Consider the following 27,961-nt stretch of genomic DNA (forward strand, 5'->3'; position numbering starts at 1 on the left):
GGCTGGGCAGATGATGAGTTGCTTCTACTCCGCCTGTCGCTCTTTACCCTTTCCTTTATATTACACTTCTGTCTAGTCCTTTTTGTGAGTAGATTGTTGTGTGTTTGTTACGTTTGGTGTTCTGTGCTCTGCTTTGCTCTGATCTCTTATTTACCTGTACCCCAGGATGCATAGAGTGAGACTGCAGCCCTGTGCCTCGCTCTACTCTCAGGTTAACGGTCCTTTGAGAGTGCTGGGTCTTGGGAAGTGATCAGCCTGTCTTGTCCACATCCCTCTGCTGACCGAAGCTGGATTTCTCCAGAGACTTGCTCACTGTTTTGGTTACATAGAATAGACTTGAGAATAAACTTGTTTGCATAGAATCCTCTGCATTTGAGTCCTCTGTTACCCACGTCCCATCACACTATTGCTATTACACACCATCTTTGTTGAATAAAAAAGCAAAGAAAGAAAGAAAGTAATTGTGTTTGTGGGTTTTTTTTCTTCTTCCTTTTTACATCTAGTTAGGTGTTGCTGCCGTACTGCTTAACGTTACTGATACGTTACTCATAGTGACTCTTTTGAGCTGCAACACTGAAACCATTAAACTGGGCACTGCAAAAGAGAGAGAGAAAAGAAAGAATGCATGATTTAATGAATTAATTTACTACTTAATGAAATATATAAGATGTAATAACTGTTGCTTTAAAAAAAACTTTGAATTAAGCTACAGTATTATGATGTTATTCTGATATGATTATGATATCTATAAAGCTATATGGCATCTATAAAGACAGCCTTCATGCTTTCAATGTGAAACTAGCCACAGGTAGACAAAATTTCTTCTCAAACCTTATAAACAGTAACTTAAACAACACTCGTACTCTTTTTGCCACTTTTGAGAGACTGACAACCCCCCAAGTCAGATTCCCAGGGAAATGCTCTCTCTTAAATGCAATGAGTTTGCTTCCTTCTTTTCTGAAAAGATCATCAATTTCAGGAAGGCGATTAGCACATCCTCAAGTAATGCAGAGGTCAGACAGATTAGGCCACAATATCAAAAAGATACTATGTCTATTTTTAAGCAATCTCCAAATGACTACAGCCCCATTGACTCCCTCTGCCAATGCATTGATAAAATTAATAGTTGGATGTGCCAGAACTTTCTTCAGTTAAACAAGGAAAAAACTGAAGTCATTGCATTTGGAAACAAAGATGAAGTGTTCAAGGTGAATGCATACCTTGACTCTAGAGGTCTAACAACTAAAAATCAAGTCAGGAATCTTGGTGTGATTCTGGAGACAGACCTTAGTTTCAGTAGTCATGTCAAAGCAGTATCTAAATCAGCATACTATCATCTAAAAAACATTTCAAGAATTAGATGTTTTGTTTCCAGCCAAGACTTGGAGAAACTTGTTCATGCCTTTATCACCAGCAGGGTGGACTGTTGTAATGGGCTCCTCACCGGCCTTCCCAAAAAAGACCATTAGACAGCTGCAGCTCATCCAGAACGCTGCTGCCAGGATTCTGACTAGAACCAGAAAATCTAAGCATATCACACCAGTCCTCAGGTCCTTACACTGGCTTCCAGTTACATTTAGGATTGATTTTAAAGTACTTTTACTCGTCTATAAGTCACTCAATGACCTAGGACCGAAATAAATTGCAGATATGTTCACTGAATATAAACCCAACAGACCACTCAGATCTCTAGGATCGAGTCAGTTAGAAATACCAAGGGTTCACACAAAACAAGGGGAGTCCGCCTTTAGTTACTATGCCGCCCGCAGCTAGTAGAGATCAGATGTGCTAAAACACTAGTCACATTTAAATCTAGACTCAAAACCCATCTGTTTAGCTGTGCATTTGTTGAATGAGCACTGTGCGATGTCCGAACTGATTGCACTGTATTTTATATTTTCACTGTATTTTATGTACCTACAATTATTTTCTTTTTCTACTTGTTTTAAATTCATTTTAAATAAGTAAATGTTTTAATCATTTCCAAAGTTTTAAAATTGCTTGTTTTGTTTTCGTTCTTCATGAGTATTTTACTTTATTTTATGTAAAGCACTTTAAATTACCATTTTGTACGAAATGTGCTATATAAATAAACTTGCTTTGCCTTGCCTATGATATTGATGATGCAGTTCCTACACTTAGCCGCTAGAGTGCACTATTGCATAAAATTATTTTGACACCGTCAACCATTTGGAGCACTTACGAAACAGTTCTACACTTGAGCAGCAGGGGTCGCTGCACTTCTGCAAACAGCAACATTTGAGAGGAAAGGACAGCACTGGAAACAATCAAATGTGTTGGAGGTAAAGGAAGTCCAGAAAGGAACACCAGGGAATAATATAGGAAGGACACAGTCACCTTTAAATCTACAGTAAGAGCTTCTGGGCCTGAAAGCAAAACTTGTAACAATGTAAAACCGAAAATTCATATTCTAAGCAATGTGAGAAATTTTTAAGACTTTTTGAATTTTAATGCCCGTAGGGGAAAAAATGCATGTACAAAATTGTATTGTTTTATAAATAACTAAAGGTCGCTCATAGCATCTCTCACAGCCTTTCTTTCACAGTGTTTGTGAACAGAATCAACACCTAGATCTCAGATGTTGTTTTATTAATAGACTGATATTACATTAGGCTTCCCTAGAGCTACTTGTGAACTGACCAACCCTGTAATGATGGATAGTTAGGAGAGAGGACATGCTAAATATGAAAAAGAACATAGCTTCAAAAGCAAGGATTTCTGTCCGTTGCTTTGGAAACAGTCTACTATTGACTTGTTGTCTTGGTAACAAGGGCAGCAGTGAATTAAATTCAGAGGCTTACAGCCTGAAAGTTTGTTCTAGTGTTGTAGTAGTTTGAACAATAAAGATATGAACAAAGATCTCTTATAGCATTTGTGTGAGTTTACTGAATAATGCATGTTTTTATTGTTAGAAGTGTTTTAATCTTTTCAGGTTGGGTATAACATTTCATGGCTTTTGTTCATCCCCCTTGTGAGAAAAAAAGAGACCTGTATTAAATTTGCACTTATAGTGTACTTCAGATCTCAGTATTTGTAATTGTACTTGCACTGTATTGAAGATAATTTAATATTTATTAATTAGAAAGAGTACACTTTCACTGAATGATGTCAAACTAAGTTTTACTTTAAAGCACATTTTAGATGTTTTAATCTTTTGTCATGCATTAAGTGAAGTGTTGACAAAAAGCATGTGTAAAATACTTGATTATGATTTTAACAATACTGTTAGATGTTAGATTTAAAGTTAATATTTTAAATGCGGTATTCTGGACTCACAAGTATATTTCAACACAACATAAATTTAAAAAGTAGTTACCTTGAAGTATTTTTAGTTTATAATAAATGCCTGTTAGTAAATTCATCTGCAATTTAACAATATTTCAAAGACAATAGAATTATGAAATTACATTAAAGATGTACACAAGTCCCACTTAATGGGTCCAAAAAAACACTTTAAAATTCAGCTAATTGCCTATATATTGTATCAATTTAAACCAAACATTTTCTTTTAACTGTAAATAACATGCAATTAAGTGTCCAAAAACATCACATTTAAGTATTTTCTTTTAAATTATATTATTTTTCTAATAAATACTCTTTTTAAAAGTTATAGTATACTTCTTTTGGTTCAGTGTGAATTTATCCCAGCATTCTAAATACTAGAATATAGAGCATCTAGAGTAAATGGCACCTTTAAAATGCTGGAGCTTGTTTGTTTTTCTTTAAGCTCAACTAAATTGATAGCCTCTCCTCAGTTAGAAGTTCATATAAAACAATATATGTGGAAGCAAAAAGAAATACAAACTTACACTTCACTGAGGAAAAAAAAAGAAACATCTTCACATTTAGCTTATGGCAGGTGTTAATTTCCCATCCTGCATACAACCAAAGTAAAATCACATCAGGAAGGTCTCTGATACCAGCTCAGAGCAGTCAGAGTCTGCATCAAGTGTGTTCTGTTACGGGGCAGTAACATGGAAGTCTGTCATTTTCACACGGAAGGTCCATTTGTGACATTTTGATTGAACATTACAAAGTCAAAAGAATCAAAACAATTAAAAATATACATGGATGAATTATACACAATTAGATCTATAACAAGCATTTAGAAAATACATACAGTGAATTCCATTTCATGCTGATTATAATGCCATCAGACCTCAGTGGGGACAGAAAGGTCAAGAATTTAGGGAATTGACAGACACAGATTTAGTACAGAATAGAGTTTAAAACTAATTTAAATAAGGGTTATTTGTAATGTTAGCCGGTCGTTTTTACATTTGTTGTATGGCAGACGATGATCTGTTTTAAAAAGCTACAGAGATCCCTGTTGAAAAAAAACAGCATATGCTGGTTAGGTATGTTTTGACACTGGTATGCTGGTTTGTGCTGGTCTTTTGTAGGTTTTAGCTGGTCCTTTGCTGGTTTTTGCTGGTCCTTTGCCGGTTTAAACTGGTCCTTTGCTAGTTTATGCTGGTCCTTTGCTGGTTTAAGCTGTTCCTTTGCCAACATATGCAGGTTTTTGTTTTTTAACAGGGATATGCTACGTGTATTTTCTAAACATCTAATGTTTACGAAACGTTGTACAGTTATGATATATATTATGTACGTCTGGCAAGACCTGACATTTGTCGTTCCTGTCAGTTACTGTAAATCGCCGTCATTATAAGATCTTGTCAGTCACCTGTCAGCTTCAGGTGTTGAGGCGGGAAATACCAGATAACTTGAAAGTCAAGTCCTCTGAACACCTCTCGTGCTCATTTAGCAGCGAAGAAGAATCGTGTGAATGGATACGTGCTGCAGTGTAATTAAACTCCTGACACGCAGTCAAACGCTCATGTGACACTACGTCAGGGTCACATTTTAGAATACGTGTGCACAGAGCTGGAGGAGGCACTATGCTTCATATATATATATATATATATATAGTCAGTTTAAATAAAACAGTTTAAAATAAAACATTTTCTGACAATTACTAGAAAATAATATAGTCATTTTATTGAAAGTGTAAGTTTGACAAGAAGCCAATGTCAAACTCTCTGTATTGTCCTTTTACACGTCCAGACTCTGAACTCCACCTTATCTAAACCGATTATCTCTTTAATAGCACCGACTGTCACGACTCCATATATGGATCTTCAGGAGAACAGCTGCGGGAACGCGACCAGATTCGTCGGAAAGAGGCACGTGACTGCTCACGCAGCGCATGATTGTGACGTCAAATACCAGAGCACTCTCGCGCCTCTAAAATGAAGTGACCTTTCTCTTTCGTCCTGTTACAGGATCGGTTCGCCGAAAGGCTCGAACAGAGTACCACATCCCACAAGACAAGGAGTCTCTCACGCAGTCTGAAAGGTAATATAATTAACGAAGTGTTTTGTTCGCTGTGTTGGTGATCACAGGTGTGATATTTACGCGAAAAGGAGGATTTTTAAGCGGTTCTGAGGAAGGATGGTGTAAGGTTGCGTAAGCTAAGCGGTAAGCGTTACTCTTCAAGAACGATTGTATGTGAAGGAAGGAATATATAGGGTTTAATATCAACCTCTGTGGTTTTTTAATTAGAACAGGACGAATGCTCATTTTTGGTAATTGAGCAGTAATAAACGTTCAGTAATTCATGGGAAAGTGTGTTTTGTGGGAAGCTAGGCAGATGTGGTTAGCTGTTAGCTTCCGCTACATGGATCAGACGCCGGTTTACGACTTTTGCGGTGTTATTCAAATATGTATCTTATCTGAGAGTCTTTTTGTAAGTTAAATCGGGATTTTATCGCACGAATTCTGATCCGGTTCCTTGTTAATGATAAGCTAGTTCTCACAGGCGGGTTCCTAACGAGCTAAACTAACGTGATTAGGGCTTCTTTTAATGAAGGCGATTTAAGGTTATCCTAGGATGAACATCTTAATAGCGAGATGTTTACAGATACGAGTTGGCAGATATTGGATGTCGTAGGAAACATAATCCATCTATCGTACCTAGAAACCAACAGCGGATGCTTTACTTCTCTATGAACTAACCTTATAAGCTATAAAGTTTAATTTGGTAGATTTAAGTCTTAAAGCACATGGGTTAAGCATGTAGATGCTCCATCCTTGAATGACCTTGCGGTGATCTGTCGACTGTGCTTTGAAACCATTTACCCTTCAAATGCCTTTCTGCAGTGTTTACACCTCTCATTTACTCACAGGTAAATATGGGTGACGTTGATAAAGGAAAGAAGGTTTTCGTCCAGAAGTGTGCCCAGTGCCACACAGTTGAAAACGGAGGCAAGCACAAAGTGGGGCCAAATCTTTGGGGTCTTTTTGGACGCAAGACTGGTCAGGCAGAGGGGTTTTCCTACACTGATGCCAATAAGAGCAAAGGTTAGGCTTGCTGATTAAAAAACATCTGTGCTCTTCACATTTAGAAGATATGACAGTCATGATCAAATGTTTCTTTTCACAGGCATTGTCTGGAGTGAAGAAACCTTGATGGAATATTTGGAGAATCCCAAGAAGTACATTCCAGGCACAAAGATGATCTTTGCTGGGATCAAGAAGAAGGGCGAGAGGGCAGACCTTATTGCATACTTAAAGTCAGCCACATCATAATACAGTTGGAGAACAGGAAGACTGCAATATTTAAATTACATGTTTATAGTTTGGCTTAGAATGTCTTTAACAGTATCTATTCAAATGGTGTGACAGATCAAGTGGACATGATTATTCATTATGACATGTGGCATGCTTCTAATGGCAGTCCATTTTAGCTGTGAGGATTTCCACTTTGTTTGTTCGAATAATTTTAAAATGAGTCGAGTTACTGCAGATCCCCAGTGTTTCCACTGAGGGGAATGAAAACTGTGTCCCCTGGTTTCACAGGAGCTGTTGTACATTAAATTTTTAAATTGTACTAAATTCTTAACATATTTGGATCACAATGAATGACTGAACAAGCAGCATGCTTATTGGTAACTAATTGTATCCAATGGAATTTGATCTGTCAATTAAAACTGTAAAAACAGTCCTTTTTTGTCATGTGGGTTCTTTTAGCTTTTCATGTTCTAATGCACTTGCCTTCTGATGTTTCTGTTTGTGAGCTTTAGTGATGGCTCTTCATATCCTTAGTTTTACCTTTTGAGTTTCAATCCTCAATGTACCAAGCAGACCCTTAAGGAGTCATATAACTGATGAAAATGTGCTTGAGACCTTTAAACTCAGGATATAAAGTGTAAGGTATGCTGTTCTTCCTCTGAGAAATCTCAGGACAAGTTCTGACAATGTCCTGGTAAAAAGATACAGCAAGTATATCAAGTGTTATCAAGCCTTTCCTAGGAAGTGTTTTTTTTTTCTTATGATCATAGTTCTATATAAATGGTGTTCTTGACTGATCGATAATGGGTGCATTGGTCCTCCCATGAATATTGAAGTGTTCGTGTCAGGAAATTGACCATCAGATGCACTGCTGTAAAAGATAAATTATAACATTATTATTGAACAAAATCATATTAATGCAAATTGAATGCCATTAAAGTGCTCTCATATTTCATTATTAATTTTGACAATTGAGGAACGAAATGTTTAGTGTTTTCCATTTTATGATTCAATAAATCCAAATTATGGATCTAGACCTAGAGGAACTAACAGCAAAGTACTATCATTCATGGATATAAGCATGGACACTTAATTTCATCTTTAGCCTTTACTGGTTGTGACCTGGGTACTAAGGTCATAAGGCTAGTTTAATGAGTAATTTACCTTAAATCTCCTCAGACAAAAGTTAGCAGGAAAGATGTGCTATCTGTAAAGTTTGGAAGATCACATATCATTTAATTGCGTAGCCCAACTGTCTTTATCAGCGTCAACTTTGATTGGACTTGAACAATGTAATATGTAGGTAGGGTACGTGTAGTACTCATCAAAGAACAAAGTCCAAACAGTGCTCCGAGGCCCTACAGAAAGTGCACAACTGGTCACATCCTAATATATACTATTTGTAAAATCACACAATTTTAACAAACATGGTTTGTTTATATGCAGAAATTAAAATCTACCCTGACTTATTAAACGTACAACGCGTTCAATGTCATTAGCGATGTTGCTGCCACCTACAGGACACCGAGAGTTACGCAACTATATTTTGTAAAAAAAAAAAAAATGGTTGCACCATGCATTGTTGTTGAAACACGTAAGACATGGAGTCTAAAATCTGTCTGTATTCTGTATTAATTATTCATGGTACTGTTTTTTTGAATAAACGTTTTGTTAAAATATCATCTATGCGTTTACAACACGCCAGTGAAATAAATTAGCATTTTGGCTTATTGTATTAATTTCAGTGCTGCGACATTTAATGTAAATATATTTGGGCTATGTCATATCCTGTTTATTTAAAGCTTTACGAACAGAATATCTTGTTGATTTATGCCTGACATAAATAGAGCAAGCACACTACTCGTCTGTGTTTGTCATTGAGAGAAACCTCTGTCACATCATGTATGTCGAAGATGTAGCAGTGTGTTACAGTGTCTACATAAATCTACAATTTATAAGCGGGCTGTGAACACAGGGATGGCCTCGAGAAGATGTAAGAGTAATAGATATATAAAGCAATTATATATATACAATATATTTACAATATAGTGTAAATTACATCAACATTCTCAAGGTTATTCTCAAAGTGTCTGATACAGAAACTGAAAAGACATGAGCTGTGAGGGATCAGAAAACACAGAACTCCACTAGAGAGCAGCAGTCAGCTATATTTCTTTCTTTCTTTCTTAAAACTGTAAACGTTAACTGCCATAAAATAGAGGTGGAAAAATAGAAGAGTTATAGTTACAATGCACATTGGCTGATGAAGCCGTGTATTATTATTATTATTATCTGTTAATTGGGAGACTATGTGACATATTTGTACGTTTTAAAAATATAAAGGCAACAATATGAATAAAAAATAGCGAAACATTTAAGAATTCAAAAAATCATATACATTTAACCCACAATCTTTGAAATAACAAAATGATGTTAATGGATGCTAATGGCTGTTGGTGAAATTTGCAGCCAAATATGACATACTGCATTAAATGCAGGATATTTAAAAACTGCAACACTATTTTGCTTATGGGTTTCATGGATAACATTCATAACAGTCAGCAGATTAGTCTCTTTGATGCAATGCATTAAAGAAACTGTGAGAGGTTAGCCTCTTTAGATACATTGTGTGGCATGAATTCACCAAATGACATGATATTTGTGAGATGGACTGACTGGCTTCTGCAAAGTATAACGTAACATAAACCTTTTTATTCCAGCAGCATTTAACAATATACACCATTTTGAGTTCTAACAGAATATTACCAGCCAAGGAAACAAAAATGTATACTTTCACACTTCTGGAAATATGCCTGACATGGCAAGTAAGAAAAACAAAACCCTTTGTTCAAAACATAGAAGATTCAATAAGTTTCAAAAGCTGCAAGCTGATAACCATTGAGCTAATTTGAATTATGATCACATCATCATAAAATCATTATGATGACATCATTAAATTATGATGAAATCATCATTCAATGTTGACTGAATGTCTTCTTTGTATATTGTTCTTTATGCTGTATATATATATATATATATATATATATATATATATATATTCTAAATTACATGTTTTTATAAATACTAGGAGAGATTTGGTTAAAAAGTCAATTTGATGTCAACATCTGAAATACTAAAAAAAATTATGGTAACAAAAATCATATAATAATCCATGTTAAAGTATACACTTCAAACCAGTCATGAAACTCTTAAAAAAAACCAAGCCTTTATTTTCTCTGGGATCAATAGAGATTTGATGGGTGGAGCTTCTAAAGCAAAGTTCTGTAATGCACTGACCACACACTCACACAGCCAGAGTGGACCACAGAACTTTCCCTGAGGAGCCACGGTCGAATGTGTGTGTTTCTTTGTATAAGTATGTCCATATGTGCATGTTAATTTGTGTAGGTATGCAACTCTGGCAGACAAAGTCTATGCATACATTTTCGTCTTTTTGAATTCTAGATTTGTCTTTAAAATCATACATTTACTGCAATCATTTGGGCTTCAGTCAGTTTGCTTGCAATTGCCGTAGTTCAGAAGGTTGCCCACTGAGGACCAATCAGCTCCAGGGGTCCCTGGGAAGTAAAACACATGTTAGAATTTATGTCCACTCTCTAGAATAAGCTGACGTGTCTCCATGCATTAACAACTTCAAACAGTTGCTCCAATATTTAAGAGAATCCTAGTTTGACAGCCTGTAAAGGAGGTCTTGTTTTATACAACCCACGAAAGTCTATTTTGGCATGTTGAAACAAGAAAACAAATATCCAAGAAAATATGTGCAATATGGAAACACACATATACTTTTTCCTACTAATAAGTTACATTCCAATTCACCAATTCAGTTTTTCTTCAATGTACATAGCTATTGGCCTATATTTGAATTTGTGAACAGCTGAGCATATTTAAAACAACAGTCATCCATGTTTTTGCACAGGTTCTCTGCTAAGGTTCTGTGTCCAAAACTTCTCAAATTACTTTGTAGAATAGTTTCAGCTTGGCATCATTTTAAGAACTGCCTAAAGCAGTATAATTTAGTGTGAACGCTTTACTGAGTTTAATGCATCTCCTCCAAAAACATAAACTACAGACCAAAGCCACTAATGAAAGTTTAATTCTGGACTGTAAAGAGTCTGCTTACCTCATGGTTGACCGGTGGCTCTCCTGCGTCCTGGCTGTGCCTCGAAACACTGAATGCATTGCTGGACCCCCTCTCACTCGCTCTCTCTCTCTCTCCGTCGCTAAAGGAATGTCGACGTGGAGCTGCCAAACGTGAACGTGTAGGGTACTCATGAACGCGCTCGTCGCAGATCTTCTCTGAGCTCGTACCCTTGGCATAGGTAGAGGGGGTATGGCGCTATCACAGCTACCTGTCACATTTCGTGGCGTGTTGAAAGCCGAGGGGGAAGAAATTCTTGAAAGACGACCAATGTATGATTCATCTGAAGCTGTGTTTAAATACATTATCTAGCCTACATTTTATTTTATAATTTATTAAATTGTACACTATTCATGTTCTCATCACAACGAAATCCTCATATTTTACTTGGCCATTAAACTTGTATTAAATCATATTTTACCGCAGCTGTAGACTTTGAAAGGAGAATAAGAGCAAAGTAGCAGTTATTATGCCAATTTGCGTTTTAAGGATGTAGACTTGTGCTTTTTGGCTGTGGAGACTCGAGATAAAACTGTTTCTTCAACATTATTATTGAGGAAAGACTGCGTGTTGTAAAGTGATGAATGCATCACTGCTGTTTGATTGGCTGGAGGATACTGTGGGCGAGCCCTGTCTGGGTTGTTACACTCGCGTGTCGTCAGATTTGATTCAGGAATATGCTTTGCAGACGATTTTATTAGTCCTCCATTAAACAAGTCCTTCAACATCAACTGAAAGACATGGACGAGCCTTCAGCTCAGTTTCAGCACGAGGTAAGTTTAAAAAACAGTACTTTGATAAGAAACCAAATATATTTAGTCAAACTTTACACCATAGACTAGGTTCATGTAAATCCACATACATCCATGGAATTTGGTGCTGATGGAACTGATGAAAAGGGAATAATTCGTTTATTATGTCTCATTTTTTGTGTTGTTTTCCTGTAATCGTAGCCTTATAGTAGAATTGCTGAGATGATCTTAAAAGTTACCCGCAAAATGACATTAAAAATGAAAATAAGAAAGAAAGAACTATTAAGATTTATAACCTTACTAAAGCGTTGCAGTGTTTAAAATAATATAGTTTTATCTTTTTTGGTGAATTTAGAGTGGTTACCTTTACTGTCAGCATCATGAAGTATCTCACTCATTAAGAATTGCACCAATTCAGTCAGTGTATTATAGGAATAAATGTCATTTGTAAAAGAAAAATGTCATTTATTTATTTTAAAATATAATTAAAAATAAATTAAGAGTTACTTTAAAATGCAACCTAATAATTTTCACAAAAATACAGTTTATACAGTATTTTTGATCAAATGATTGTATTCTTGGTTAACACAAGATATGAAATAAATAATGAGTAGTGAAGTTAGTTTGAAGGTCTAGCATCATATAGATACCTTGTGTGTGTGTGTGTGTATATATATATATATGCTCTAATTGCTTTATATATATATATATATATATATATATATATATATATATATATATATATATATATATATATATATATATATATATATAGCAATTAGAACATATTTTTTTTAGAACTGAAAAGTATTTTTTTGTATGTGAATAGTGGGCTGTAAATGGGGAGTGGAGGACAGTCAGGAAAGTTTTGGACCCGAGGTCTCTAAGGCTGGGGGAGGCCCACTTAAAATTTATCGCAGCTGTCATGAATTCAATTAACTGGGTTGGTTAAATAAACATTTAACTCTGTGCACCTGATCCAGACACACCCAATACTGCACTACTGCTTTAGGGTGTGTAACCATTTCCCCCAATGAAAAGAGTTAATTCATGAATCAGTTGTCTTTTAGGCACACAAGGCTCTATCAGCCTGTTTACACTTTAACACAGTTGCATCATGATATTCACCACACAGCTGTAGGCGTGTATTCACCTTTCACTCAGCTCACCTTTATACCTTCTTTCTCCCAGTTATTCTTGTTCTGGAGTTTGTTTTTCAGTTATCTGATTAATTGCTTTCCCTAGGTTGCTCAGTGAATTAAATGCATGATCTCCTACATAAGCTGGAGCATTTATTTTCTTGCGTGACTCCAGTGAGAGGGCAACAAAGTTCAAGGTCTTTATGACCGACTCTATTGGGGCTATGACCACCACTTACAGCATAAAGTGCACCACCACAGCATAAAGTGCGCTCACACAGAAGACCGCGGTGTCATGGCCTTCAAGTTAACACACATACACAGAAACAGCAGAGCTGGAATGGACATACACTGATTACAGGGTCTGTTAGTGGTACATATGCTTGAAAACATTTTCAGTCACTGCCATCATTGTGTACAATGTGCACACCTCCATATCTCACCTTGTAAACACAAATGGCAATATCTATCACTGATAGTGAATTGAAATGACAGTAAAAATAGGTTACAAATTAAGCTTTAAACCACAGTAAATAACAAGCTGACTCCTCTTGTTTCCTATGTGTGATTCTAGAAGACCTAAATAATATTCTATATAATTCGTATTATTATATATATATATATATATATATATATATATATATATATATATATATATATATATATATATATATACACACACACATAAATATTTAAAAAGCATTTATTCGTAGCATTTAAAAAGCATTTTATTTATTTATATTAAATAAATATATTTATATATTTTTACAATTATATTTTCAATCCAAGAAAACACATTCACACATCAAATCTGAAGAAATATCTTACACTATACAGTATTATAACCTTAAACATTATTAAATCATTATAAATCTAGTTTTGATATTTAACAGGCTATTCCACGAACATTTGTATTTAGCCTTTGTAGGCTACTATAACATTGGAAAAGTATTTTCTTGCCCCGAAACAAAATTTAAAATACATTTTGGTATATGAAGGATACTAAATATATTGGTATAATCAATTACAAAAATATATTACAGTAAGCCTCACTGTTTACCACATATAAGCAACATTTAGCATATATTTAAAATATATTTAGTCCTTTTTGCCATATGGTAAACTATAGAAATACAATCGGATAAAACTAAAATATCCTGAAATTAAGTACAGTAACTCCAATAAGTACAGTTTGAATTCTGCCGTCACCACATGTGCTTGCATTCAGGGTTTTTTTTGAGACAATCACCTAAGCCATAATTGGACTCATGCCAACCAGCCAAACATTTATCTCTTGTCTGAACTGAACTGAACTGAACTTGCCTGATCTGATCTGAATTGAACTGTTTCTATTTTCAGTTCCACATCTGTAGTGTACACTGCAGATGTCATTGACATTTACTCTAAGTAGAAAACAAAGCAGAGACATAGTGAAGCACTTTATTGTTTTGGTGTCGTATATCAGGCTTCCTCAGTGGCAGCCTTTTTATACAATCTATGGTGGCAGCACAACCTCTGACCACACAATCAGGGCTCATAAATGCTTTGATTACCATTTTATCATATCAAACGACGTAATTACAAGTGATCTTTTATCAGTGGCTCTCAACCTTTTTGACTCCAAGGCCCCATATTGTCCACAACAATATTCAACATAACCTTTCAAGTCATTTGCAATTTACTGGACAATATATATATATATATATATATATATATATATAATTAAATTTCTAGTTACTAGAAAAATTTATAATCTTTAAAAAATGCCAATGGAGTTATACGATTTTATACATATATTTACTGGAAATTTTTGTGTATACATCACATTTTTAAAATTAGGCTACCTTATTTAATGCAAGTTTTCCAAGACTCTAAAAAATGCTGGGTTGCTTCAACCCAACTTTGGGTCAAATATGGACTAACCCAACTTTTGACTTAAAAGATTTAATAAAAAATAAAAAAATCACATTTGGCCTAGTCCATATTTGACCCAAAGTTGGGTTGAAGTAACCCAGCAATTTTTAGAGTGGGGTTCTTAAAAGAAAACAAATGAGGGGGCCAATTAAAATAATACATATCTTGATTCACTTAGAGGTTTACTTATAATATGTTGTTCAGCTTAATTGGTTTTGTGCATTGGTTCTGATAAGGTGTAATTAAAGCATATTTTACTGTATTCATAAAATGTAATTTTTCACCCTGATAGTGTTTATTGTTATACACCTACACCAACCTGAAAAGTTTACAGGTGCATTTGGTAAGAAGGCACCTGCCAAGCAAATGAATTTGAATGCAAATCATGTACAAAAACATGACTGATATTGTGGGAGTTCACTGAAAGTTTATGCAAACATGCTCTTATTGTAATTCCAGTATGCAGAGCCACAGACAAACATGGTCAATTGTCTGTTTTACATGATGTCTTTCTGTTTAGGATTTGATTGATATTTTATGGAGGCAGGATGTTGACTTGGGGGTGGAGCGAGACATCTTTGATGGATGTCTTCGGCAGAGGGAGGAGGAGACCACGAGAGCAAGAGAAACAGAGTTAAAAAGGGAGCGAGAGCTTGAAAGGATAATGCAAAGATTACAGAAACTAGACAAAGAAACTGGAGAGTTTTTGCCTAGTCCTTCATCTGTGAACTCCCAGGTAACCATATACACAAATAAACAGCGTGTATCCCTTAATTAAAAGAAAAACCTTAAAGTCTATCAAATTACCACCTATACACACCCACGCACTCTCTATTGTTTAGTGATGCTTACAGAGTTATTTTCACTGTTTTAGGCTTTGCCCTTGTCTGAGGCATTGCATTCTACTGTGTTTACTCATCGTTCACCTGTTACCCAGAATCCCCTGCTGTCTGCATTGCTATTCTCTCAGAAGTCTCAAAAGCCTCCTTCTCAAGAGCAGGCTTTTAGTGAACTGCTTTCACTGCCAGACTTACAGGTACTTATGCACACAATGCAGGAAGACACACACGGACATGCCTGAACTGGTGCATGGTTGGCATTTAATTTTGGAATACTTTTTCTTTCTTGGCAACTACAAGTTTTCAGGCAAAGTTACATTCAATTTAGGTAATTTAATTGTAATAGGCTCTATGGTAATTATAAAATGAATTTATTAAATCACAAATAAGTCAGTGATGACTTCAGCACATTCTTAACAGAGCTGTCTTGCTACCAGTGGAAAAAAAATGATGGTTTAAATTAAGTGTAAAAAAGTTAGCATAATTGACATATGCTTAAACTTTTGTTGGTTGCTTCCAAGATACAAGACAAGATCTTATATACTTTAATATTTTATTAATGTATTATTTCTAAATAGTTACTACAGCTCATGGTTCATCTTCTGTTTATTTTAAATGTGCTTTATAAATAAATTAATCGAAAAAAGACATTTGAATAGCAATTGTATTTTATAAAAGTGTCTAGTTGCAAACTCCTCTTAGCTTACAATCTGTTTGGTAAAGGTAAAAAATAAAAACAGATAAGCAATTAGTACCATATATCTAATCAATGATTTTAAGACGCATTAAAGCTATAGAAGATTGTTTGAGGTGTGTGCTTATATGAGATATGATAAGTTAATGTTTAGATTTCCCATGGAACAGCATAAAGGTAAATGTCCCCACTATCATTGAAATAGGAGTTCTGACATATCACAGTTGTCTCTAGCATGGCCTTGTCTCAAATGTCACCCACAGCTCACACATTCCCTCTCCTACAAGACTTGTATGGGTTGTCACAGGAAACCAACTGCATGGGTTGTTGGGGGGTGCATATGACCACTGTCCTGTATCATAAAATAATATATATATTGAGATGAGGATAGGATTTTGGAGAGAGGTAGTGATTCAAAGGCCAAGTCTGGCTGTTTTTTTTATCCCAATTGTGAAAATGTCCCCAGTCATTTCAGAGCATATTTTTGTTAAATACAATATTTTGATCTGTCTTTCTCAATGTTTGTTTTTTAATGTTTTTGTTCACTAAGGCTGCATTAACTTAACTTTATTAAACTACACCATAAAATCTGTAATATTGTGAAATATCACTACAATTTAATTTTTTTTTTCTATTTTAATATAAATGTAATTTATACCTCGGAAGGCAACGCTGATTTTTACAGTCTTCAGTATGATCCTTCAGAAATCATTCTAACATGCTGATTCAGAGCTCAAGAAACATTTCTTATTATTATCACTGTTTAAAATATTAAGTTCTGTTAAGTGGAAACTGTGATACATCTTTATCAGGATTGTTTGATTAATAAAAATTATATTTCTATTTCAGGATTTATTTGAATTGTAAATCTTTTGTAAATGCCTTACATGTAACTTTAGATCAGTTTAATGATCTAAATAATCTCGCTTCACGAGAGAGAGCAGGAGGTTGCCACTTGGTGTCGACACATCTGACCAGGTTTGTGAGCCAGCAACACCGCACATTCCTGAGAGAATACTAATACAAATCGATGGCTTGGGGGGAAAGTCCTGTCCACACTCCCGCCACTGAAGGTGCGTGGGGTCTGGAAGCTATTTAGAGGAACTTATGGACATCTCTGATATGTATTTAATTGACTGGTTTGAGGAGGTAATACCCAATTCCCCTGAGTCTCCATTATTTCCTGTATCTCTGCTGGTTACACCCAGCTCCAGTTCTCCTTTGTTCCCTCCCAGCCCTCCTCTCCTGCCTCCTCTCCTAGAACCAGGCATTTCCTCAGCCATGCCTCCACTGGTTCCTGTCAGTCTGCACCATCCGAGCACTCTGATTCACCTCGGGTCTTCAAATCTCCAAATCTCCAACTCTGCCTGTGCATGAGGATCCACTGTCTCCACCTCCAGCCTTCGAGTCCCGGACTCCACCTTGGTCCTCTGGCCCGTCGCTTGGCCCCTATCCAAGCGGGAAGTTGTGGCCTAATGGTTAGAGATTCGGACTCCTAAACCAAAGGTTGCCAGTTCTAGTCTCGGGCTGGTAGGAATTGTAGGTGGGGGGAATGAATGTCCAGCAGGGCTGGACTGGGACAAAAAATCGGCCCGGGCATTTTTGCCCAGACCGGCCCACTATATGATCATAAACACCACCCATCTTTGCACGCCCTTAATTATATGCATACCAACTCCTATTCATTAAAACCACTAATGCCATGTAATGAGTGAGTATAGGAACGAGTGAGAGTTAACAGATGAAATAAGTCAAAATTTTATATTTATTAATACAGTTGAACTATACTCCACAGCGGTGAATCCTAAAACAAGCTAGCAATACCAGTGTTTCTTACAGGATTTTTGTTAAAACTATGGTGGTGTGTCCTCGGTCCTTCTAGGGGGGTTCGGGGCATGTCCCCCCGTGAGAAAATTTTGTGCATTTTAATGTTAAATTCATAAATCTGGTGCACTTTGAGAGTTCAAAATTAAAAGCTCCAACCCATATTCAGTGTGCAAATTAAACAAAGAAAAATTCAAACCTCTTTTAGTTACAGTGTCTATTTACATTACACCTATACATAATAATAGTTATAATATTAATCCAATGACAGTAATAGCCATATTTTGTAAAACAAATGCACAAAAAATAAAGGAAACTTTCTTAATTAGTTGTACCAATTTCTATACTTGAAAGAGATAAGCACATGATCTTTTATTTTGAGGCAAACTGCATCAAGCTTTTATTTTGGCGGAAAACATGGTTTACAAACGCCTCTTATTAAATTTCTAGTGAATTGCGGTAATCGTCAACTATGCAGATGTGGAAATAATCTACACTCATGACATGGCCTAAGTGTTTTGAAAGTAGTTATGCTTACCGCAGGCTCTACACTTTCTCATCTCTCTCCGTCCTCACTATCATCATCTGCCACAGGAGCTGATGAAGGTCAGAAAACATATATTTTGACACAGTTTACAGTGTCTGCTTTAAGGGCCTGGTTCTATTTTTTCATGCTATTTATCTGCACATTCCTTGCGTTTCTTCTACACACTGACACTGCTGCCGCTCGCTCACTCGTTTAAAGTTGTGATTGGGCCAGCCCAGTGTCAATCAAGAAAAGAGCCAATGGGCCGCTGATCTACGTGTTTCATGGGTTGGTCTGTCAGAAAAAAAAACTAACACTGACTTTGACCAATGCAGTACACCGGCACAAACCCAGCGCCGCCAATTAAGCAAAACAAAACAAAACGAATGGGTCGCCGATGTACAAATTTTATGGGCCGTTTAAAAAAAAAAAAAAAAAAAGTATGAGTATAAGATATATCGGCCCAAAAAGCACGTCGGCCCACCGGGCAAATGCCCGGTATGCCCAATGGCCAGTCCAGCCATGATGTCCAGTGCTCTCTTCACCTTCAATACCATGACTGAGGTGCCCTTGAGCAAGTCACCGAACCCCCAACTGCTCCCCGGGCACCGCAGCATTAATGGCTGCCCACTGCTCTGGGTGTGTGTTCACGGTGTGTGTGTGTGTTCACTGCTGTGTGTGTACACTTAGGATGGGTTAAATGCAGAGCACAAATTCCGAGTTGGCTGTATGTCACTTCACTCTCACTCTCTCTCCTTCCCCCTGGTTCCAACATTGTCCTCAGTCACTCCAGCTCAGCTGCAGTCTTCTGGGTCCTCGTCTCCACCTCACTTGCAGGAGCTGTCAGCTCCACCATTGGCCCTCCACACCTCGGGTGTCACCCTGGCTCTCCGTCTGCTCAGCTCCACCTGGGTCTCCATCTCCAGCGGGTCTGTTTCCATCAGCCGTCCCCATGGTGTAGTTTGTCAAGTTTCCACCAAGTTTCCACCTCCTCCCTCGACTCCGCACTGGGGCCTCGTTCTGGCTGGTCTCTGGATTAACATCTGGCCCCTCCTGCTCCTGGCTTTCCCCTGGCTCCTTCCACCCTCTTCTCTCACATGCACTTATTTATTGGACTTAGTTTGTTTTGCCTCTCTCCTGCTTCGCGCCCCCTCCAGAACCCCCACCCTCCCGTCTCATATGGATTATTTACGGCACGAGGATGCGCCTTCTGGGAGGGGGTTACTATAACATGTATGCTTTGTTTAATGTGTCTATGCCATTTCTGACTTAGGCCAAGTTCACACGGACACGGGTATTTTTATAACCGGAGTTTTTCCTCCTGCGTTTAAAAAAAAAATCCCGTTCACATGAAAACGCCAAAACATGCTATCAAGCGCTGTCAAGAGCATGCCACACCAGCAGGCGGCGATATAACCCAAATTATAAAGTCACCTTGGCCAATCAGAAGCAGTCAGCAGCGCACAATCTGACGTCAAACACAGCGGATAACGGCGCACACTCTGACGTCGCAAGGCAAAAACCTTGGTTATACTGTCCACACGACAACACTGCAAACAGCGTTTCTGAAAATGCTCACCCTGGCCGTAGTTTTCAAAAATGTTCGGTTTCGGTGCCCTGAAACTGCGTTTTTGTGTGGACGAAAGGCCGAACCGCGTAAAAAAAGTCACGGTTATAAAAATACCCGTGTCCGTGTGGACAGGGCCCTAGTTTTCCCCAGTCTGTTTAATTAGTCATTCTTTTCACCTGTTGTCTGATTATCTTTGTTTGGATCTTGTTTATAAACCTCCCCTTTAGGTTTTAAATTCTCCTTTAGGCCCTGTTCAATTAATGCACACTCCCATTTAGTCTGGAACTACGTTCACACACAGCGCACAGCACCTCTATACTTCCGATTTCTCCCAATATGGGGACAGGTGACTTGTCAGGCAATAAATGGGGGGAAAAGGTAACTGGCGTTACTTTTTTTTTTTCACAAACACAAATAAAAAAAATGGTCTTGGTAATTCACTCCAAAAAGTACAAAATATGTTTATTGAGAAGGTAGCAAAATAATATCATGCCTTTTCGTAAACTGCAGAATAAATGATCAGAATAAATGTTTTCTTTACATAAATTGATTTAAAATAAAATGTCTAATATAATTAAATATAATTAAAACAAGTTTTTGTTTCTCTGTTAGTATTACTTGGATGTCTTGGAGTCTGAGGCCTCAAGCTTGCCCTTACAGAATATCACCGAAATCTGCCACCAGAACCTGCCCGAGCCTCAGAGGGAAAACATAACAGAAGCATTATTATGTGACATCACACAGACAATATCAGACTCTTTTGAGGTTGTTCAGCCCTTTTCATCCATACCCTCTGATCCAGTAGAGATCCTGGAAACATGCATACAGACGTTCTCAGATCCAGAAAATTCTACACCTTCACCTTCAAACACGATTTACAGCTGCAGTACCCCTGAGAATCAAGTGATTTTACCTAAACATCAGATAAACTCAAGCGATTCAACCCTCAGTGAGTTTTGCCCATATACCATCAATACTAGCTCACTCAGTAAACCTGAACAATTAAATAGTGCTCCACAAACACTTTTACAATTTGAGGAGCGCCACGTTCGTCTGGGTTTTGATGACTCTCCTTCTGTTGGCTCCGTGGATTTAGAGACATCCCTCTATGCTGCTGACACCTTTAGTAATGGCCAATCAGACAAGGATGAGCTGGAGAGCATTCAATCAGAATACACCGACCTGCTGCCTTTATCTCTACACTCTGAGACTGAAGAGGCAACGCTGTGTGAAACTATTACGTATGCACACCACCAAACTCAAAATGAATCAACACCTGAATATTCACATAGAGAACCTCAGGCAAATCTCTCAACCACCAGCGGAGCTGCAGGTGTCCGGCGCGTACATCGTGATGAACAGCGGGCCCAAGCCATGAGTTTGCCGCTTAGTGTACATGACATCATCAACCTGCCTGTGGAAGCATTTAACGAAGCCATCAGCTCCTGCAAACTCAACCACACTCAACAAAGCCTCATCAGAGACATTCGAAGACGAGGGAAAAACAAGATGGCAGCCCAGAGCTGTCGCAAACGAAAGATGGACGGTCTCAATGATCTTGAAGAAGAGATTGAGGATCTGAAGAGGGAGAAGGAGCAAATCAAGGAAGAAAATGAGAGGAACACTAGAGAACTTCATGAGACGAAAGTGAAGCTCAGGAAACTCTACAATGAGGTGTTCAGACAGCTGAGAGATGAACATGGAAACTCCTACAACCCCAAAGAGTACAAACTACAGCACAGCACTGACGGCACGGTTTATCTGCTGCCACACAGCACAGCCGACAAGACAAATACGCCAACAGAGGATTTACCTGTTGCTGTATAACACACCTGAAATACAGCAAAGCTCTTTTGGTGTTTGTAACCTGACACACCAGGGACTTTAGTTTTGGGATGTTGTGGTCTCGAGGAATCATTGGCCATGTTTGTGTCTGGCATTCACGTTCATCTCCTATTTATTTTGTCAAGGGAGGTTGGTTGAGTGACGGTTTAACCAGTTAAATTAGCATCATCCCGCAGCCGCTGTTTCCAGTCATGCAGCACAGCTACTGTCTACTTGAATAGGGAAAGACTGAAATCGCCAAATTGTTGTCAGTGTTACATTTGAATGACAAACAAATCTGACAACTATGGTATGATATATTTACATCTACAATAACTGTTTTCCTTTTTTATATGTTTTAAAATGTAATTTATTAGTAATGGCAAAGCCATTCCTCCAGTCTTCAGCGTCAAACAATCATTCAGAAATCACTCTAATACGCTGATTTGGTGGTTAAGAAATGCTGAATTATTATCAAGGTTTAAAACCGTTGTATTTTTGTAGAAACAGTGATACTTTTTTCAGACTTCAGTAACACTTTACAATAAGATTCATTAGATGACCTTAGTTACCATGAACTAAGAATGAACAATACTTCCACAGCATTTAAATTAACTAGTTACTGTTAATTCCAACATTTACGTGTGCATTATTAAAATCAAAAGTTGTGATTGTTAACATTAGTTAATGCATTGTGAACTAACAGCTGTATTTTCATTAACATTGACAAAGATGAATAAATACTGTAATAAATGTATTGTTCATGTTTGTACATTAATACATGAACTACTGGAACCTTACTGTAACCCACACTTCATAGATGAGTAGAAAGTTGAAGTAGATGTTTTGTAATAATGTAAAGGTCACTTTTGACCATTTTTAATTCATACTTGCTGATTAATCCCAAATTGCTTTAAAAAGTTGTACTGACCCAAAACTATTGAACAGTACTTTTTACTGTAGAAACTATAAAAAATATATACGTATGTAGATGTATGTATATCCATCTGTCACAGAAGTACTACCCTGGTGGATTGGGTCTGAAAATCTGCTTTAAGAATACCTGTGTGTTCTAATTAATATGCAAGATTAAACCACATTGTATTATAACACTCCGAGATTGTCATGTAGTTCCAATATACATATATTTAAATTCAATAAAACCGTTTAAAAGCTAAAAAATTGCTACATACAACGACTACAGATCAATTTATGTATTCACTGAATATCTACTATAGACTTGACTTCATTGTAATGCTACATTACTGCGCCCCCTGCTGGAGTAAAAAGAATACAACATTATAACAGTGCGCTCAGTCGTGCCAGAGGACTAACTCTACATTAATTTTATTTTTGATTTTACATATTTTAACACTTTTAAAATTTTCATGAAACTCCTCATTAACACAGAACAATCAAAAGTCTAAACTTTTAGTTTATTATAGTTCATACTGCAGGCACTTTCCATTTACACATCATAATACACAAAGGCATCACACAGTGCGAAAAAAGATTTACATCAACTAATTCTTATATACGAAATCTAATTCTACTGTTGCGGCAGACAGGTTCCTGTTATGGCATTATGAACATGCAAAGTAGTAGTTCAGAAGTTTGTTGGGAACACTTTATATATACACAAGCGTTTATTTATTGGCCCTTTCTCCCTCATACTGATCAATAAAGATCTTTCAACCCTCAACAGAACCAACAAGGTCAAGTCTTTAAATTAACATAGGATATTAAAGATGTCAATCATTTCAGCCAGATGAACCACTTCAGATCAGAGAAGTGAGAAATGTTGGGCAAAGTGTGGTGCTCAGGGCAGTGAGCCTTTGGAATGGCGCGAGGACCCGGATTGGCTCTCTCCGTCGTGCTCTTTAAAGTAAGTCTGTTCAACACGATGGCAGAAAGAAAGCAGGTTGGTGTAGGATTTAACCTTTTCGGCAAGCTCGTCATTGGTCAGTTGTGTGGTGAGAATGGTAAAAAGATGACCAAACACCAGAGCATCTAGTTCAGTTGGCCTGTGACATTTAAAATACAACAGTTAGTATGTGATAACAGAGTTATGTTGCATGTCTGTATGTATACACTACTGTTCAAAAGACTCTTACGCTAACCAAGGCCATATTTACTTGACTAAAACAGTAATGTTGTGAAAAATGTAAAATGAATTCAAATAAGCGACGTGTCTTTTATTTTAATACATTTAAAACTGTAATTTATTACTATGATGGCAAAGTTCAATTACTCCACATGAGCCTTGTCACATGGACCTTGATCATATTACAGTGAATCACTGTATGATGATTTATTGCTCAAAAAAGATTTTTTTATCAATGTTGATAGGACTACTTGATGAACTAGAAAGACCAAAAGAACAGAATTTATATGAAATAGAAATAGTTTGTAACATTATAAATGTTTACTGACACTCTTGATCAATTGGCTAAATCCTTGCTGAAAAAAAAGTATTAGTATCTTAAAAAAAAAAAAAAAGAAAGAAAGAAAGAACTAACTGATGCTAAACTTTTTAATAGTAGTGTATGTGCACAAAACATACTGTTTGTTGAAAAAGTAGGGCTGTGTTCCCAACCGCTGTGACAAGGCCTGACAGCACTGACTCACATCTTCATACACCTGAGAAGAAGAAACCCACACAAAGTTTATGTACTGCAAGCAGATAAAACACACAACCTGAACTGGTCGGTGAATCACACTTACTTAAATTATCGGCACACAAAAAATACCTGCTCCAGGCTCTTTCCAGACCATCCAATCGCATTCATCTTCCTACGTACTTCCCACTGCTTCTGATAGGCCAGAATGTGATTGAGAGGCCAAGAATAGGGACTGCTGTATCGGGGCCTAGAGATCTAAACACACACTACCATTAAATGTGTACCATGATGTTATAGATTTACATATCTATCCATCTATCTATATGCTGACAATAAAGTGCCATTGATGTCATCTGGATTTTTGCATTTCATTACCTCTGTACTTGTACTCTGCATATTGACAATAAAGTTGAATCTAATATAATCTTTGTTTATAAGATATGCAATATATATATGATTTGGAGAAACTTTATACGTGAAACACACCTCTGTAGCAGTATAGTCATCACACCACTGGATGTACAACTAGAAAGAAGAGGCAAATTTTCACTGGTCTGCACAGTTTATCACTTTTAAAATATTTATGTAACAGATAAAAAAATCCACAACCAAAGACACGTAATGTGCTGGAAACTGAACAATATTTAGAAATGCATCAATGCACCACCATTCAAATGTTAGCGGTCAATACGATTTTTTTTTTTTATTGAACATAGGTGCGTTCAATTGATCAAATGATATTTTGATATTTGATATTTCAAATGAAAATGATATTTATTTAAAACAAATTACATCCTAAAATGTATTCAAATAGAGAAGTTATTTTTGTAAAAACATTTCCTAGGATTTTACACATTTATTGTATTTCTGACTGACTAAAAGCAGTCAGACATTTAAAACAAAAAACTGTACTGACTCCAAACTTTTGACCAGTTTTGAACTTTTGAACACAAATGCTTGCTAATGCGTGCAGCTCTGTACCTCCGCAGTCAGCAGCATGTTATTGACCAACTCCATGTAAGCCTTCATCTCTGCCTTCTGGACATCATCCAACCAGTCACTCAGAGAATGACCCTATGGACAAAAATGTCGGACAACAGTCAATCGTTCTAGTATTCATATGGAGTTTGTTTTTTTAGAGTAATGGTGATACCTTTGCCTTTATGAACTGAACAATTGGCCCCAATTCTGACACAACTTGATTTCCAACATGGATGAAAGGAACCTTCCCTTATTTAACAGAGAGGAAGAGAGAGTATAAAACATACGAACATATGAATGAACTCTAACTCAAACTCATACATTCAACCTGACAGGGAGTTCTTTACTGCTGTCTTTCCTAATAAATTCAACAAAAACTTAAAAATGAGAGAATTTGGCGATGCACCTGATGGAGACATGTATTCAGCATTGGCACAGCAGGACACCTGCACTGGCAGGCCACACATCCTCAGAAATGTCTGCAAAACAAGAGTAACTTCACTTAACCTAAAACAAGTGACTAATATCATTTTACAAATATTTAGTTTTAAGTTGCCAATGTGAATGGACCCTGTTGCATTTCAAGGTTTTTTTTTGTTTTTTTTTATTGTATGAACATTTATAACAGTATACTTCATATTATATTACCTTTATATTACAAATAAAACTAGTTAATGCTAATGCAAGGGTGTTTCTAACAGCGTCTATGGGAGTGATGGTAAATTTGACATTGTTCTCTCTACTGACTGCCATTATATCGGTCTCTCTCAGTTTTTTTCCTTTATTTTGAAAGTCATGAAAACACTATCATGGATGTTTTTCTTTTGCTATTTGAGCAAATGTAAATGCAAAAACTATATTTGTGGTAGGCTCCCATTCACTGCTATACAAGATTACCCAACTATGATGACTTCTGCTGCTGAGAAACCTGGAAAAGTGAAAAAGGTCCATCAATGAGTGTGTAAACTGACAAAGTGATTACGGCATGACTTTTTACCTGGACAGCTAGAGAGGATGCAGAATCTGACAGCAGGATTTGATCCTCTGCAAAATAAAAAATAAAAAGCATATTAATGTGTTTCATTTGATATCTTTTATAGTTGAAAAGACTGCATTGCATTCCAAATGTAAAAGTGATAAACGGCTGCTTCTTCTTTTACCCTTAAGAGGTTGGTACAGAGTTGCTTTTTCAGGCCATGGCTCAGCAGCTGCAATAGAAAGTGACATGACCTGACTACTGACATTTCACAAATAATACTGTATCTTTGCATTTTTCAGAAACTCTGACCCTTAAATAACTATCTACGGTCTATGTGGGCTTACATTACGTTAATAAACATGTAATGTGTTTCTTTATCTTTGACCATGACAGTGGCACTGAAAACAACAGAACTGCAACTGCTTGCTGTAATATCGAAAACAAAACACTCGTGAACAGAAGTGCTGACTTAACTAATATGCAGAGAAATGAAATGGCTGTGTTTAAAGCAAGCATCGATTATCATCCTAACCTGCCCATCTCTAGAACAAAACACTAACACACACACACACACACACACACACACACACACACACACACACACACACACACACACACACGGACTCGCTACATTACACACAAGCCAAAACGATACCTGCAATCTGAGAGACGAAAGCCTCTGCAGCAAGAGACATGGCGGCGCAGAAGAAATCGACTTTAAACTGAGCACAATAACTGATCGAAAAACTGAAATGGCATTAAATCTCCACGCAAGGGCAAAGCAAGCTCCTGTCCCAGTGTAGTGACGTCACCCTTGAGTTTTTCCTGCTTTCTAGCCAATCACGTTCCTCCACTTCCGATCGCGTAATATGAAAGCGGCCTTTCACTACTTTTTGCAACATCATTCTTAAACACTTTTCTCTTTTTTCTTTCTTTTTTCCATTTAATCTTATTATAACCACAATACATTTTTACAGTGTCTATTTTATTTTTATATATGTGCTAATGTATTTTATAGCAGAGGAGCAGGTGCCTGCTCGCGGTCATTATGATGTCACTACAACAGGGCGCAGACAGTAAATCATGTGGGCGGGCCAGGAGCGCGCACGCTTTACACTGTGTGTGAGCTGCATCTTAATTGTTCTTTCGTCAAATGTTAGGCTACTAACAAGAATAAGAAAAATAATAAGAATATAAATATAGGTGTATCAATATGTTAAATCTTGTCAAATCAATAAATCTTAAAGTATATTATGCATTAAACCCTATGCATTAAATCTAAAACAATAGGTCGATATACATATTATAATAGATAGATAGATAGATAGATAGATAGATAGATAGATAGATAGATAGATAGATAGATAGATAGATAGATAGATAGATAGATAGATAGATAGATAGATAGATAGATAGATAGATAGATTACAGCCTAAGGTATAAGCTACTGTAATACATATAATATCATCTGTCGATCCCTCTATCCATATATATGAGAATAACAGTATTGAGTTGTATTAATTTGTTGATGTTATTGTATTGTAT

The 27,961-nt window shown here is 36.7% G+C and overlaps 3 protein-coding genes and 1 long non-coding RNA gene across 5 annotated transcripts; 2 read left to right on the forward strand and 2 right to left on the reverse strand.

Moving 5' to 3' along the window:
* Positions 1–5,219: 5,219 nt before the first annotated feature.
* On the forward strand, positions 5,220–7,024 carry LOC132152078 (cytochrome c). Its single transcript, XM_059560756.1, has 3 exons — positions 5,220–5,376; positions 6,207–6,381; positions 6,464–7,024. Exons 2-3 carry the CDS (start codon positions 6,213–6,215, stop codon positions 6,607–6,609), a joined length of 315 nt encoding a protein of 104 aa, XP_059416739.1. The 5' UTR covers positions 5,220–5,376; positions 6,207–6,212; the 3' UTR covers positions 6,610–7,024.
* A 208-nt stretch (positions 7,025–7,232) lies between these two features.
* LOC132152079 (uncharacterized) lies at positions 7,233–10,994 on the reverse strand. 2 transcript variants are annotated; one of them, XR_009436471.1, is made up of 3 exons: positions 10,736–10,994; positions 10,077–10,169; positions 7,233–7,462 (listed from the first exon to the last, which is right to left on the reverse strand). It is a non-coding gene; the product is annotated as an uncharacterized LOC132152079 (long non-coding RNA). The 2 variants fall into 2 exon arrangements; XR_009436470.1 differs by lacking the exon at positions 7,233–7,462 and adding an exon at positions 7,473–7,949.
* Positions 10,995–11,425: 431 nt separating this feature from the next.
* On the forward strand, positions 11,426–23,015 carry LOC132151360 (nuclear factor erythroid 2-related factor 2-like). The gene is made up of 4 exons (XM_059559460.1): positions 11,426–11,526; positions 15,079–15,294; positions 15,433–15,594; positions 20,624–23,015. Exons 1-4 carry the CDS (start codon positions 11,494–11,496, stop codon positions 21,836–21,838), a joined length of 1,626 nt encoding a protein of 541 aa, XP_059415443.1. The 5' UTR covers positions 11,426–11,493; the 3' UTR covers positions 21,839–23,015.
* A 237-nt stretch (positions 23,016–23,252) lies between these two features.
* Positions 23,253–27,246, reverse strand: LOC132152080 (metaxin-2-like). The gene is made up of 10 exons (XM_059560757.1): positions 27,072–27,246; positions 26,598–26,645; positions 26,435–26,481; positions 25,844–25,916; positions 25,610–25,686; positions 25,438–25,530; positions 24,943–24,981; positions 24,586–24,711; positions 24,399–24,475; positions 23,253–23,859 (listed from the first exon to the last, which is right to left on the reverse strand). The coding sequence occupies exons 1-10, from the start codon at positions 27,109–27,111 to the stop codon at positions 23,655–23,657; spliced, it is 825 nt and encodes a 274-aa protein (XP_059416740.1). The 5' UTR covers positions 27,112–27,246; the 3' UTR covers positions 23,253–23,654.
* Positions 27,247–27,961: the final 715 nt, after the last annotated feature.

Source organism: Carassius carassius, chromosome 10, assembly GCF_963082965.1.
Source record: "Carassius carassius chromosome 10, fCarCar2.1, whole genome shotgun sequence".
Classification (NCBI taxonomy): domain Eukaryota; kingdom Metazoa; phylum Chordata; class Actinopteri; order Cypriniformes; family Cyprinidae; genus Carassius; species Carassius carassius.

Coding starts and splice junctions, on each gene's coding strand:
- LOC132152080 (XM_059560757.1), bottom strand. CDS start 27,111: ATGTCTCTTGCTGCAGAGGCTTTCGTCTCTCAGATTGCAG. Junction 25,531..25,609: donor TTCAGTTCATAAAGGCAAAG/GTATCACCATTA, acceptor TTTTGTCCATAG/GGTCATTCTCTGAGTGACTG. Junction 24,982..25,437: donor ACATGCTGCTGACTGCGGAG/GTACAGAGCTGC, acceptor TCTTCTTTCTAG/TTGTACATCCAGTGGTGTGA.
- LOC132152078 (XM_059560756.1), top strand. CDS start 6,213: ATGGGTGACGTTGATAAAGGAAAGAAGGTTTTCGTCCAGAAGTGTGCC. Junction 6,382..6,463: donor TGATGCCAATAAGAGCAAAG/GTTAGGCTTGCT, acceptor TTCTTTTCACAG/GCATTGTCTGGAGTGAAGAA.
- LOC132151360 (XM_059559460.1), top strand. CDS start 11,494: ATGGACGAGCCTTCAGCTCAGTTTCAGCACGAG. Junction 11,527..15,078: donor CAGCTCAGTTTCAGCACGAG/GTAAGTTTAAAA, acceptor CTTTCTGTTTAG/GATTTGATTGATATTTTATG. Junction 15,295..15,432: donor CTTCATCTGTGAACTCCCAG/GTAACCATATAC, acceptor TCACTGTTTTAG/GCTTTGCCCTTGTCTGAGGC.